The sequence below is a fragment of the Dryobates pubescens genome, chromosome 19, assembly GCF_014839835.1.
Source record: "Dryobates pubescens isolate bDryPub1 chromosome 19, bDryPub1.pri, whole genome shotgun sequence".
Lineage (NCBI taxonomy): Eukaryota > Metazoa > Chordata > Aves > Piciformes > Picidae > Dryobates > Dryobates pubescens.
This window is the reverse complement of record NC_071630.1, coordinates 22087101-22101357: the sequence shown is the minus strand read 5'-3', so window position 1 is coordinate 22101357 and position 14257 is coordinate 22087101. Positions and strand designations below refer to the sequence as shown.

General features: G+C 40.0%; 1 protein-coding gene across 1 annotated transcript; it reads left to right on the top strand.

Moving 5' to 3' along the window:
• Positions 1–5570: 5570 nt before the first annotated feature.
• Positions 5571–13954, top strand: LOC104299022 (dipeptidase 2). Its single transcript, XM_009899159.2, has 10 exons — positions 5571–5821; positions 6537–6663; positions 7144–7273; positions 7570–7711; positions 8512–8581; positions 9290–9466; positions 9880–9967; positions 10629–10704; positions 12179–12314; positions 13478–13954. Exons 1-10 carry the CDS (start codon positions 5688–5690, stop codon positions 13667–13669), a joined length of 1272 nt encoding a protein of 423 aa, XP_009897461.1. The 5' UTR covers positions 5571–5687; the 3' UTR covers positions 13670–13954.
• The last annotated feature ends 303 nt before the right edge of the window (positions 13955–14257 follow it).

Sequence of the window (14257 nt, the reverse complement as noted above, 5' to 3'; positions counted from 1 at the left end):
TTCATATTGATGGAAAAACAGAAAATATTGGGACTGAGATTTGCACTGTGTAGCAGGTTTTAGAACATCAGGACAGTGTTACTGTGTGAACAAGGCTTGCTACTTTGTCATTAAGCACTTTGAACGGACAAATGCTGTGGATTTCTGGAAGAGCTCTTACACTGTACTATGCCATCGAGTACACAATCAGCTACAAAATCTTAGTGATCCCTTTAGAGTCTTTTTGTCAGGACCTTGCACAATTCTAGAGATGAAGGTTGCAGACTTGATCTACATTTTAATTGCAGGAATTTGAAACAAGAAATGCCTGCAGAAATTCATCTGCTTTTGTAATGCCAGCTTGTCAGGATTCTGATGCTTGGGCAAGTTCTTGAACTTTTCTTTTTAGTATTTTGCATCCTGAGCTGTCCCAAGCAAATATAACATTTTCTAGAGAAGAGATACAAGGAGGTTTAATTTTTTTTTCCATTGTGGTAACAAGGTCTGCATTTGTGGTAAAGAGTGAAGTCTGTATTTACACTTTGATGTGTGAGGGAAATCTCTACAGCTGCCACAAAACAGAAAGGAAACAACTTCTGATTGCTCTCTGTCCTTCACTATTCTGTAGAAGTGTTGGTTTCACAATGCATGTGTATTTCTAATGCATGTTTATGGGAAGAAAAATTTCTCTGAGAGTGCACATCTGAGGAAGGATTTTGAAGATGATTGTGTTTCCAGTAACTGCTGTCCCTCAAAATCCTGCAGTTCCTTGCCATGGCTGAGTGAAAACAAAGTGCTGTCTCTTAGATTGGAAAAATGTGAGACAGAAAAGAACAGAAAGGAGAAAAGAAAAGAGGAAAGAGAAGAGAAGAGAAGAGAAGAGAAGAGAAGAGAAGAGAAGAGAAGAGAAGAGAAGAGAAGAGAAGAGAAGAGAAGAGAAGAGAAGAGAAGAGAAGAAACCAAAAACCCCACCCACCAAAACCATAGAGTTGTGTTTGAAAATGCTCTTTTTAAAACCGTTCATGGCCATTTCTACTGAGAGCTGTCACCTGAGTACTCAAGTACCCAAATGGGCTTTATTGTGCTGAAGCAAAGTTTGTTACCTCCTGTGAAAGCAGCGTTTCCACAGGTTCCATCCATCATGGTGAAAGTTGGTTGTTAATGCTCAGTAATGCTCATCCTTGTGGCCTTTGTCTGGCTCTCTCTTTTCCAGGAAGTTTGCCACAAGCCATCCTGCTTGTTCCTTTCTCATCCCTAGAAATCCTGGAATGCCTTCTGACCATTACTGCATTTATTCCCTTCTATCCCTCTTTTAAGCACTAAGTTGTCAGCACCCTGTTGTCTCATTGCTTTGTGTCACTTCGTTGCACATTTGCACAGGCAGGGAAGCAGCAGAAAGTTGGAAATCTTGATCTGTGAACTCTATGTTATGGCACTTTATATATTTGATTTGGCACAATGATTCAACAGATTCAAGTATTAATGTAATGGCTGTCATGAAGTGCTTTAACAAATAAAGATAGAAAATTTGGACTTGACATGGGATGAAAGGAATGCCATTCCTAAGTGAGATTTGCTGCACTTACATAGCAGCTATTTACTGAACCTTCTGCACTGTGATCTGGCCTGCCTGCTGCAAAAGGAGAAGAGGGGATAGGCAGCATGTCTATACTTCCAAAGATGGTAAATGACAGAAGCATGCAGCAGAACATTCCTTTTTCACTGTGAAACTTTCCATTAACTTATAGGGCAGACAGGGCCATCTTGCCCCATTCTAGCTCTGTTGTCCCTGACATGGGAACACTCTTGTGCAATGCATGCTTTCTCAGAATTCATGTTTTACTGATCACTACTCATGAAGAGCTTGGGGAATGTAAACCAGCATTAGAAACTAACTTGTGTGAAGCAATATACTTTGCGTGTCTGCAAAGCCTCACTGTGCCTACTGCAGCTCTCCAGGGACTGTCACTGTTTGTTCTGTGGGCTGATGGCTTCTCTAAGCCTGATGCCCCAAAATCGCTGTGCCTATCCTGTGTGTGGGCGTGGTGGGGATGAAAAGCAATTATGCATGAAAGATGCAAAGGTAGATATGAATAGATACATTTTGGCTCTGAAGTGTAATGTGGAAGAAGATAGAGAGCTGCATTTTGCACCTCCCTCCTTAGCTCTGCCACGCTCTCTGTGTCTGTATGTTGCAAGCCTGTGGTATTTTGTGTAGCTGGGGTAAAGCTGAAAGTAAGAAGGAAGTTTTCTTTGTACTCATTGTCCCTTGTAGTGTTACACATATTCCTTTGGGACAGACTTTTGGTCTGTGGGGGACTCAGCTGCCTAACTCAGAAGTGAAGAGATGTATTTCAGTTCCTGGAGCAGGATCACGAGGCTGCCTCTGGGAATTCATGGTGTGCTTTATGTACCCCAGAGCTGGGAGAGAGGAACTGGGCAAGAGAAGTAGCAGGCTGTTGGGCCTGATTTACTGTCTCCACTGCACAGTACCTACCCATTTTCTGCATGAGGTTAATTAAAACAAATCACCTGTAAGCAAATGGCTGCAGTTTTAAATGCAGGTAAGATTCCAGTGAAATTCTGCTTATCTTTCAATTCAGAATGTGCCCTCTTGCTTAAATGGATTTGATTGAAAAAAAAGAGAAGGAAATCAAAGACCATGTCATAGTAGTACAATAGAGCTCCTATTCTGAATGTGGGTTTTGCTGTACCCAAATGGAATTTAAGTTTAAGCCCAGGTATCCGTGACCTGCCTCATCTTGTCCCAAACATGTAATCTATAAATATTCAATTTATTTGAGTAAAAGTGTTATTAGAGGTCAACTTGTTCGGCATCGATATGTCCAATACCAGTTGTTTCCAATGACAAATCAAGTATTTTTCTGCTAAAGGCATTCCCCAAAAATTGATAGAAAAGGACCATCATAAGAAATTTTTCCCTACACAAAAATAGAAAGCTGTGGCAATGACCAAGAGCAGAAAAATCTCCCTTTCAGTCAGTCAACATGGGAAGAACACAGAAGGTTCCCTTGGTTGTTGTGCAGACATGAGAAGAATAAGGGCTTCTTGTATCAGCTATGGTATGAATCCTGGATGTGAATCCTGAAGTGTTGTCAGGGAAAAAAACAGTCTGAGAATCATAGACTTGCTTAGGTTGGAAAAGACCTTAAAGATCAAGTCCAACCAATAATGCAGCACTGCCAAATCCACTACTAAACCATGTCCCTCAGCACCACATCTACATGCCTTTTAAATCCCTCCAGGGATGGAGACTTCACCACTTTCCTAGACAGCCTGTTTCAGGCCCTGACAACCTAGCATCCCAGTCTTGAAAGGTCCGCTCCTTATTCTGACCCCAGGGGAAGTAGTTGTGCCTGCAGGAAACCATTCCCATGAGAAACCCCAGATGCATAGTCTTATGTAAATTGACTCCCATATTGTCTTAAGGGCTTAGCCAAAAACTCTTTAAGTTTCATACAGATGAAAATAAGCTTGGGGCCAACCATGTCTGTTATGTTTGTTCATGAATGAGAAAATAGAGTGTGAAGCATTCTTGGGGGGTGAATCTCCTTCTAGAGTACTTTTCTCTATGTAGCACTACTTCACAAACCGTCTCAATGGCATTCCTTACATTACTTTTTACATGAAAGAAGCATTAAGGAGTGAGGTTTATTAATTTCCTTTAGTTAATGCCACAGGTCCCTTGGCATCATGTTTAGACTGGATCTTCACTGGTGCCTACATGCTACTGTGTTTATTCAGCTGTCCTAGAGCTGCTTTCTGAGAGCACTTCAGGGCTGATTTTAAACCTGCCTCTCCATCTATGCTCCCTTTTTATTATCCTGTATATTCCCACTGTTCAAAAGTACTTCCTGCCAGATGTCCCACAGTTTAATGTATTCTCAAATCCTGTGAAACAGAAAACACGTGAGCCAGATTCTCAAAAGGGGAACCTTAGAAATTTTTGGTCAAAGGACTTTTTGTTCCTTCCAATAGCAGTGTGCACCATTCTAAACCCAAGCCATAAGGGTAATTTCTTAATATTTTAAAATTTTGGTTTAATTTTTACATTATTTTAATTTAAAGTATGTGCAAAATGGATTCATTTCTAGTTTAAAACCTTTTAATTGCACAGCTCAGTTAAACTTAGACTGGCTTATTAAATATAAGTCCTTTATAAACAATACCTTTTATCAGGCATAGGCAGGGTAAATTAGCCAATCTTAAAAATATGATTTTCACTGTCCTGCTTTTCAATATCCTAGTTACAAGCCTACTTTTATTAAGGCTTGAATTTTTATAATCAAAATGTTCTAGTAAGTGGAAGACAGAAATGTGTTTAGACAGGATGCAATCAAGAGGTAATCTGCTTAGCATGACTTGAATTTGCTTCTAATGCTACCACCACCTATAGATGTCCCTTGAGATATCTGACCTCATTGATAAATATATGGCTTTCTATCAGGAAGCTGTTTCTGGATTTATGTCTACCTCCTGTTGCTGTAGAAAATTTGTTTAAATACAAGAGAAGCAAAGCATGCAGGCAAGATGATGGACTGCCTTGTAATTGTATCGTATCTTGGATATCTGCCATTTGTTTTTACTTCTGCAGACAAGGAATACATAAACCCAACTTCCTTTATTAATAAAAACAAACTTTGATGCTGTGATAAGAAAGTTTATAATAAATGTCAAAGTCTCTGACTCATAGTGGAAAATAAATGAAAGGTCAACATTCTTTTATTCTGTTTTTCAGTCTTGTTGTCTTTCGTAAAAGTTTGAGCATGGCTCTGCAATATTGGAATTCCAGCCAAACATCTTTGATTGGCAAGAATGCACAGGGCATGTGCATTTCATTAGGATGTCATTCCAGTGAATGAAGGAGGTATCAGTTCCTTAGCTTTACAGATAATGCTGCCAGAAACTCTGAAGGGGGGGTGGGGGTAAGCCCCCAAATAAGCTTTTCCCGGCAGAGGTGTTTTTACCTCCCAGTAGGTCTTATATTGGCATAGCACAGCAGGTTGACACCTGAAAGACTGTTGTCCAAGTGTTTGAGTACTGTATTTTGAAATGGAGCAGCAGGTGAAGTGACATTTTCAGGTTTGGCACATACTGGCCTCTCTAAGATGTGAGAAGTGTTGGATTTCAATAGCTTTCCTCTGAAAATATTCTGACATGCTCTACGTTTTAACAAGACCTTTTACTCAGGAGCAGCTGATTTGTGGGATTTCTCAGAAACAGCTTCAGTGTTCACTTCAGTGTGAGGACTGCCAGATACTGAGAACAAGGCAGTTAATGCAATGAGTAAACTATCTTCTTGTACTGTTTTGGTATCTGCTTTTTGGGACATGTGAGTCAGGGTCCGTTTGGCTCTCCCTGCCAAATCTCACTGATGAGTTGGTTCCCTTCAGCAGTCAGGTGGTGGCAGCAGCAGCGTTTAAGGAGTGAGCGTGCAAAACTACAGCCAGAGACCTTACAATCTTTGGAAGATGGTGGCTGGTTTACAAGTTTTGCTACCTTCCCTTCTGTTTACTGTTTTCTTTCTTCCTTTTCTCCTGCAGAATTCACCCCAGTCTTACGAAAAGGAGAGGCATTTCAGCTCTGCTTGTACTATTAAGCCTACAACTTCTATAGACCAGAAATCTTGCTGCTGCATTGTCATCAGTGAAAAATTGTGATATCTCTTTGCTTCATCAAGCTGGAAAATGGAAATGAAGATAATTACAACAAAGTTGCTGTGGCTGTTGATGTTATTCTCTGATATTGTGCCATTCAGCTATGAGAAATCAACGAGAGAGCGAGCTATTGAGCTGATGCAGGATGCACGTTTAATCGATGGGTACATGAAATACGTTAAACTCTGTTTCTATCTTGACAAACAAGGAGGAAAAGCTGAAGCGTGTTTGGATCAGCAGAGCCATAGGCTGTTGCTAGCATACAGCAGTTAGTTGCTGCTGCATTGATTTATCCAGAAGTTTTGGTTCAGAGGATACTTACAACAGGATCAGGTTATTCTAAATGCATTTGTGATTTTCTGCTCAGGTTTCACCACTTAGTTATTGTTCCCCTTTACACAATGTCCCTGTCTCCTCCCAGTAACTTAATGGCTTCTTTCATTAGCAATGACGTCTGTGCAGAGCCAGAAAGGGTTCATACCTTGAAAGGCTTCCTTCACAGCCTGAAGGAATGATGTCTGTGGTGAGTGTGTTTTGACCTGGGAACACAAACACGGATTATTCTAGCACAGGCAGCTCTGATTATTCTACCACAAGTACTAGCTTGTCAGGAGTGTAGTGGCTGATTTTGGTTCTTCCATTCCTTCAGAAACAATAGGGACAAAAATAGATACAAACAGCTATAAAAATGAGAGAAGAAAAAAGTTTCTTGCTGTCCTAATTAAGAAAAAAATCTTGTTTGCAAAAGAAGGGAGAATTAGGCATAGGATTATTGGCAATAAATGATCTAGGGGACAACAAACAGTGGAAGAAATTATGTTTGGGTTAGAAGGGGAACAACTTACTTCTATCACGAGCCCTATTTGTTCTCAATTCTAGGCACAATGACTTTGTATTGCAGCTGAGAATATTTTACCAAAATAGACTCAGTAGAGTCAACTTAAGAACACTCAACAAGACCCACACAAACCTTGCAAAACTTCAGGCTGGTTACGTGGGAGCTCAGGTATGTATTGCCATGGTCGTGAGTCTGAGGACGTATTTTTACATTTGCCTCTTTTCCAGTCACAAAAGAACTCTGGCCTTGGTTTTGGCTCTTTCTGCTGAAAAAGGAAAACCCATGAAACTAAAAAGCCACAGACACTTTTCCATAACATTAGTGTTTCAAAAGCTTGTGTTTTTTAACCAGGTACCCTTAACCAAACCAGCAGCATTTGTGTTGTGATGATTATATTACACTTAAATCTGCTTTCCTGCACATAGCGTGGAGTAGCAGAGCATGTTGGGGGGCTCTAGTCATGTCTGGAGCAGATGCTCTTGCCTTACATTGTAATTCTTACTTTGGGGAAAAAAAAACTATAGTGGCCACTCCCTTGTGAACTGTAGGAAATTATTTTGGTCTGTGCTCATGAACTTCACTATTAGCAAATGAAAGTTCCAAGTTGAAACACAAGTGATCTAGTTTACTTGTCAATGTTTCTTTCAGTTTTGGTCAGTGTATGTTCTTTGCAGCGCTCAGAACAAGGATTCTGTGCGTCTGACCTTGGAGCAAATTGATGTTATCAAGAGGATGTGTAACAGCTATCAAGAGCTTGAACTCGTGACAACTTCCCAAGGTGATGCTCTTTTTTGTGACAATCGTTTTTTAAAATGGGATGGCAGGAGGCATGTGCAAAAAAGAGTAACTTTTACTTCTGTTTTTCCACTGAACCACAACTGGCTTTGTGCAGAGTCCTGACCCACTGCAGCCTTGAGAACAATCGCCACGTAAACAGGCACTAGTACAAGCTTCTGTTCTCTGCAGACGTCAGCGTTATTCCTCGCGATTTACAGGAACAGTTGTGGCTCAGTAGTGCTGGCTTCTCATCAGTCCTGCACTGACTCAGGAATTATTTTCCCTTGCTGTTCTCAGGTATTGCTGACAGCAAAAGGATTGCATGTTTGATTGGGATAGAAGGTGGTCACTCCATTGACAGCAGTTTGGCAACACTGAGGATGTATTATGACCTGGGTGTTCGTTACATGACTTTAACCCATTCCTGCAATACCCCCTGGTAATTAATGTGCATGTTTTTGTGTGACCATTTAATGCAAATTGGTGGCAGCTCCTAGGTCTGTGACTCTGAGTCAAGTGAAGGATGATAGGTTTGGGGGTTAAATCACTTGCTATGTGTGAAGTGGAAGACTGTTACATAGTGCTTGTTATGTTGACAATTTGGGAACTTTTACACCTTGTTACCAACACTAAGATGGTAAAACAGCTGTCCTCTTTGCTTTATTAGAAAAGTTGGGGGTTTTTTTGGTCTGTTTTGCCCTAAGTAAAAGCACTGAAAATACACATGATATATATCAAAAGAGAATAAATTCTGTGTAAGAACTCAGCAGCCTTCAGCGCTGTCCTGTCTGGCCATTTGAAAAGCATAGGTCCCATATGCAGCTACACAAATGAGTAGATAATTGTTGTATCAGAATATTAGCACCTACTCTTTGCTGGATTGACAAAACCTCTTCTAGTACTGACTCAGGGGAAGGGGAATTGAATACTGAGAGGGCTGAAAAGCAGGCTGTGCATCTGACAGGTAACTTACATTTCAGTGTACCTACATTCTCTGATGGTTTGTTTAATCAGAAAACTTCTGACAAGCATCTCTTTGTTTTTCTTGCATTGCTTCACAAACATAAAACACTCCTGAACCTTAAGGCACTGTGTGAACAAGACAGCTATTACACAGATCATTATCCCTACAGTTGGCTATATGATAATGATTTTTATTGTGTGCCTCAAGAAGTTGCAGTTACTGATGTTGTCACCACAACAATATGATGCATCTCCCTCCTCACTCCCCTTTGTAAGGTCTGAATCATCATCTAAGGGAATACACAACTTTTATCCTGGTGTTACTGGTCTGACTGCATTTGGCCAAGTAAGGATCTCTTTTGAATGCTAACCTCATAATCAGGAGCTGATCAGGGTTCAGAACAAATTCCCTGTGCTGCTCCTTAGGGTAAAAGAAGGACTAGATTTAATTATAACAATTGCTTTAATACAGATAGGATGTATGAATTAATATGCATAAGTAGTGGGATGTGAGTAACAGTTCAAATGACTTATCGAAGTCCTTTGAGTACTTAAAGGGAGCTATAAGAAGGACAGGGACAGACTTTTTAGCAGGGCCCATTGTGACAGGACAAGGGGTGATGGGTTTAGACTACAGAGAAGAAAAAACTGTTTTACACTGAGGGTGGTGAGACACTGGCCCAGGTTGCCCAGAAAGGTGGTAGAAGTCCCATCCCTGGAAACATTCCATGTCAGGTTGGATGGAGCTCCGAGCAACCTATTCTAGTTAACTGCAACAGCTTTGGACTAGATGACCTTTAAATGTCCTTTCCAAGCTAAAATATTCCATGATTCTATGATTTTAGATTGCTTAAGTTTTGAGCATGAGCTAGTTAATTGTGAGTGAATAAACTAGAATAAGTAAATAGAAATAAAAAAAAAAAATAGAAACCCATACAGGCATGGCATGTTTATGATTAGCTGAAGAATGTATTTATCTCTTTACATGTATCAGCTAAAGAGTTTCCTTTAAGGAAACTTAATACTGACATTGTTATCTGTAAATCTGTTTTAGGAAGTGGTAAAGGAGATGAATCGCCTGGGTATGCTCATAGATTTATCTCATACTTCATATTCCACAGCAAAAGCTGCACTGAGTATCTCCAAAGCACCAGTAATTTTCAGCCATTCCTCAGCATTTTCTGTTTGTAATCACTCAAGAAATGTTCAGGATGATATCCTCCAGCAACTGGTGAGTGTTACAGGTTTCGGGGTGTTTGATCGTGGGGTTTTTGGGCTGCTTGGTTTTGTGTGTTGGGTCTGGTTGGTTGGTTTTATTCTTTTGTTTCAATGGCAGATCTCTGAGCAGTTACATGTTCACTTCTGAAACATTTTCTTTGTGTTTTGTCTTCAGTACAAAAATGGAATGTTTGCAAATACTTTGAAATTCTGTCTGATTTGACATAGTCACTGGACCTCTGCTACATGACAATATAAGGAATCCAGGGTAAAGGACAGAGATGCAAAGCTTTGCGCTGCCACCTGAGCTTTGACTTGCAATGTTGTTATGCTCACTGGGGGATGGATGTAGAAGGATCCATATGTGATGCCTGTCTTCTGAACAAAAAAGTGTCCACTTATCACCTGTCTCTTCATATCTTTCAGAAAAAGAACAAGGGAATTATCATGGTGACTTTCAATGCAGATGTACTGGCCTGTGGCAGAAAAGTTGTTAATATTTCTACCCTTGCAGGTTTGATGTTAATATACAGTAGTTTTTCTGGCTGCCTTCTATGACTTTCCTGGTGTCTGCATCATTTTTGAGATTATATGGAAGGGAATATCATGTGGAAGGGAATAAAGAAGCAAAGTAATTCACGTGATCTCAAAAATACCTCTAGGTATTTTTGGAGCTAATATTAATTAAACAATGATGTACAGGGTATGTATCTGGAGCCTGGTACCATTAATCCCAAAGTAGCTGTTACTGTCTGGAAAACAACTTAAACCTTTATAATTAAAGAGTTGAAAACACAGGTCTGTAGTGGGTAATGTGTGGGCTGCTTGTTTACAAAGTCATTTTTCCAAAGAAAATAGATTAATAATGCTGCTATGATGATCATGTCTTTTCCCTCATTTGCATCTCATCAGCGTAGCTGTTATCTTGATGATTGCTGCCAACATTCTTATTAACAGAGGTCTAGTTAAACACCAGCACATATCTAGACTGGGCCAGCTGCATTATGAAACTTCAACATGTATTATCAGTAGGTCTTCTGACTTTCTTTAACGAAAGATTGATTAAGAACCAAGAATGGTTAAGGAGAACAGTCACCTAGTGCAAATATGCCTGAACTGTATTATTCCTTCTTGCCAGATGTTTAGAGATTGTTTTCTTTTATATTTTCTTTCAGATCATTTTGACCACATAAAGCAAACTGCAGGTTCAGAATCGATAGGAATTGGTGGTGACTACGATGGAGTGGAACGGTTAGTAAAACTGTACATATGCTGGCATCTGCTCCTTAAATTAGGAAGGTTTTGATTCTCTTTGGGGAAAAAAGAAGACAAGCTAAAAGAGTTGTAGCAAATTGTCTTGTGATGAGTACTAAACCAAGTTTTATGACAGAAGAGCACAATGATTCCTTTTTCGAACTGTACGAAGCAGTGCTACAAATGTGGAAACAGATCCTAATGCCCTGTGAACTCTGCAGTTGTGTGCTATAGGCAGTGGTCTGCACATACAAGAACAGAGACAGAGGGTTCTGTCCTCCAGAAGCCAGTGATGAATGACAGAAAATCTGCCTCAGCCTTCAGATGTAAACAAGTCATCTCAGGGAGATGCTGCAACTCTTTCCTCCCCTATCACTTTCTAGCGCAGAAAGCCCAAAGCATTTTGGGGCTGTGAAACCACTCCAGCTGTTGGGGCTTGAGAAGTGTTTGAGGAAAGTAGAGTATGGTGAACAGTATACAACATAACCATTCCTGATCTCTCCTTGGCTAGTGTTGCTGGAAAAAATGCAGACTGGGTGGCATTTGCTGGTGTAACTCTAAAGCTTTTTAAAATGTGCCACAAAAGGACACATTTTATTGCATGCATTGTCACAAAGACCATCAGTTTAATTGCTGGAGGAGTTGTTTAAGGTCCTAAGTCCTGTGAGAAAACATGGGCACAGATATCTGGAGATATGCCTAGCACCACACAACCACAGAAATGACAACAGAAAAGAGTAGTTATCTCAAAACAAAATCAAAACCTCACAGAAACACAATCTAAAGCAACTGTTTCATGCAGGTTTTGCAGCCTCTTACTTCAAAGTCCTTTCCATTCTGATAAGAATTGTCACAAGATGTAGGTCAATTTTGCTTATTGTAGGTTTTTTCTGTAGAAGACTCTGCATGGCTTTCTTTTCACTGCCTGAATTGCTGAGTTCAAAGCAGCAGCATTATTCTCTTTTCTTTGGAAAAATGACTTTGTAAACAACAGAGCATACACGATTGCCTGCCACTCCTCACTCATGGTCTATTTGCAGGCTCCTTTTCTTCTCAGTTACACAAGTGGTTTGCACCACCTCCATCTGTGATGCAGATGTTTCCTCTCACTCTAAAAGCCCAATATAAACAGCAGACTAATGCATACATAAGTTTTTGTTTATTTTTTCCTTTTGTTTTAATATCCTCCATGCTGTTCTGCCTACAGACAAGTGCATCTTCATTCCAGAATACACGGTTTTGTTCTGATAATGGGATCCTCTGTGCAGAAAAAGGGTTTCATTGTGTCCTGGTCCTACTTCTGTTTATGCCAGCTGAATTCTTAATATTCTTTTTTTTTTAACTCATCAGAGGAAGAACTGGTTCCAAAGTGAGCTCATGCCAAAAATTATTATGTGCAAAAGACTAACTAATTATTTCTACATGTTTTAGTGATATGTATTGCATGTTCTTGTCTGACTTTTGCTAACAGCTTCCCCGAGGGATTGGAAGATGTTTCTAAGTACCCTTCTTTGATTGAGGAACTTCTTAGAAGAGGATGGAATGAAACTGAACTGAAAGGGGTCTTAAGGGAGAACTTCCTCCGTGTCTTCAGGGAAGTGGAAAATGTAAGATTAAAGACTAAACTGAATCTTGATTCTAACCAAAAGGGAGAGAGGAACTGTTGATGCTTTGCTACATGTTTTGGTTTTCTTTTTTCAGTGAGAGAGCTCTGAGGGAATACAAGCACTTAACACAAAAATTTCAATGCTGCAAAAGAAACAAAGATGTCAATAGAGTGTTAGCAGAATAAAGGGAAGAGAGAGAGAGCAGACAAAGCTCTTGGGAAGTTTTTCTCTCTGTGGTAATCTGATAAGTACACAACACGAACTTCTAAATAGAATCACTTCATGGTTTGGAGGAACTGCAGACGTACCAGCATCACAGTCTGGCTGGTGCAGTAAAGAATGCTGACTCCTGCAAATCAATTTAATTCTTGTCATGGGATTGGGCTGCTATCCAAAAGGCTCCTGTCATGACCAGATTACTAACAAGCCATAAACATAACAACTAGATCACAACAAGCTTAAGTGTAAAGAGTAGGAGCAGGGTAAGGGAGGAGGGAAGGAGAGTGACTGCATCAGAGTAGGAATCCCCTAAATGGTAACTTTGTCAAATGCCTCTGTTGAAACTTGTAAACTGCTCGCCTCCTACTGTTTTTATTCACAGGGATAAGTAAACAGATATTATACACAAAGCCTTATAGACAGCATATATTTTATAGTGATCTTATTTTCAGGTGCCTTTTGTGGGGGTATGTTAGATGAACAGAAATCAGGGAAGTTTGTGCTGTTTTGGCTAATCTGCCAAAATATCTGCCTATGGCCGAGTTGCATGTGGTAGACTGACACCATGAAGAGGTTGAAATTCAGCACACCTAATCAGTGAGATTTAGTCATTTTTTCCCCCTTTTAAATTAGAGATGTTTGAAGCTCTGTCCTGAGACTGTGAGCTGACTTCAGAGAGGAAAACTTACCAGTTTGTTTTCTTAAGGTTTCCCAACTAATGCATCCATATGTGGAGGGTGCCAAGACAAACAACAGCCAGAGCTGTGACTCTTGCCTGAAATGTATCTGTACTGAATTCTGGGAAGTGTTTCATTGGAGTGCAGACATCAGGATAACAACATTGAGTTGGTTCACTTGAACTGGCATTGAATTTGCTAGCTGCTTAGAGCTTTCTGCTGTTGTACCAGTCTGCCTTTCAGGGGTATCCCTTTGAATTTTTCTAGGTGAGGAACAACAGCAGACTAATGGATGTAGGTGAAAGTGAAATTCTGCAAGAAGAAGTACAAAATTCCTGTCGCCTAGACCTACATAATCATCAGCTCCAGAGAACCAGGTCCTTTGGATTCCCTTCTGTGGCACAACCTTGTAGTCTGGTCCTTCTAATTGTATTATATTTAATATTGGAACTGGAATAATTGGAATTTAATTGGAGTCTAGGGAAAGATATATGGAGTAATCTGCAATGCCACTAGTTATCTTTTGGGGGTTTTGTTAATGTAAAGCTATGCTAATGGTTTCAAAATATAGTTTCTATTAATTCACCAGCATACTTGGAAGTTAATTTAGATTTTAAATGTTGCAGAAAAAGTATTTAGAATTTGAAGTGATACATTTTGTGTCATCTTGGGTAAACCAGGACCAACATTGCTATTAGAAAGTATTCAAATCAAACAAATAAGTTCTCTAACACACGACACGTATTTGGTAAACACCTTTTGGTGCAGTGGCCCTGTTTTGGCAGTACTTTCACACAGAAACTAGAGAATATGATTAAGGCACCTGTGCTGAGATGTTTGCAGATAATACTTATCAAATCACACAACTTTTATCATCAGTCAGTGAGATCTAGGTCAGAGAAGACAAATCCCCTGGTCCATCTAGAAGAGATGGGTGATAAGATGGATGACAGGGCTATTTCACTTCAGATTTCATGTCTACCACTAGCTTTAGGGACCCTTCTTGCAGTAGTAAACTCTTGGGTTTTAACCCTGACCAGGACAATG

Bases quoted from the DNA above. Each gene is read 5' to 3' on its own strand.
- LOC104299022 (XM_009899159.2), top strand. From the start codon at position 5,688: ATGGAAATGAAGATAATTACAACAAAGTTGCTGTGGCTGTTGATGTTA. The intron at 9,467-9,879 runs GTGAGTGTTACA...CATATCTTTCAG, and splicing joins ATGATATCCTCCAGCAACTG to AAAAAGAACAAGGGAATTAT. The intron at 9,968-10,628 runs GTTTGATGTTAA...ATTTTCTTTCAG, and splicing joins TAATATTTCTACCCTTGCAG to ATCATTTTGACCACATAAAG.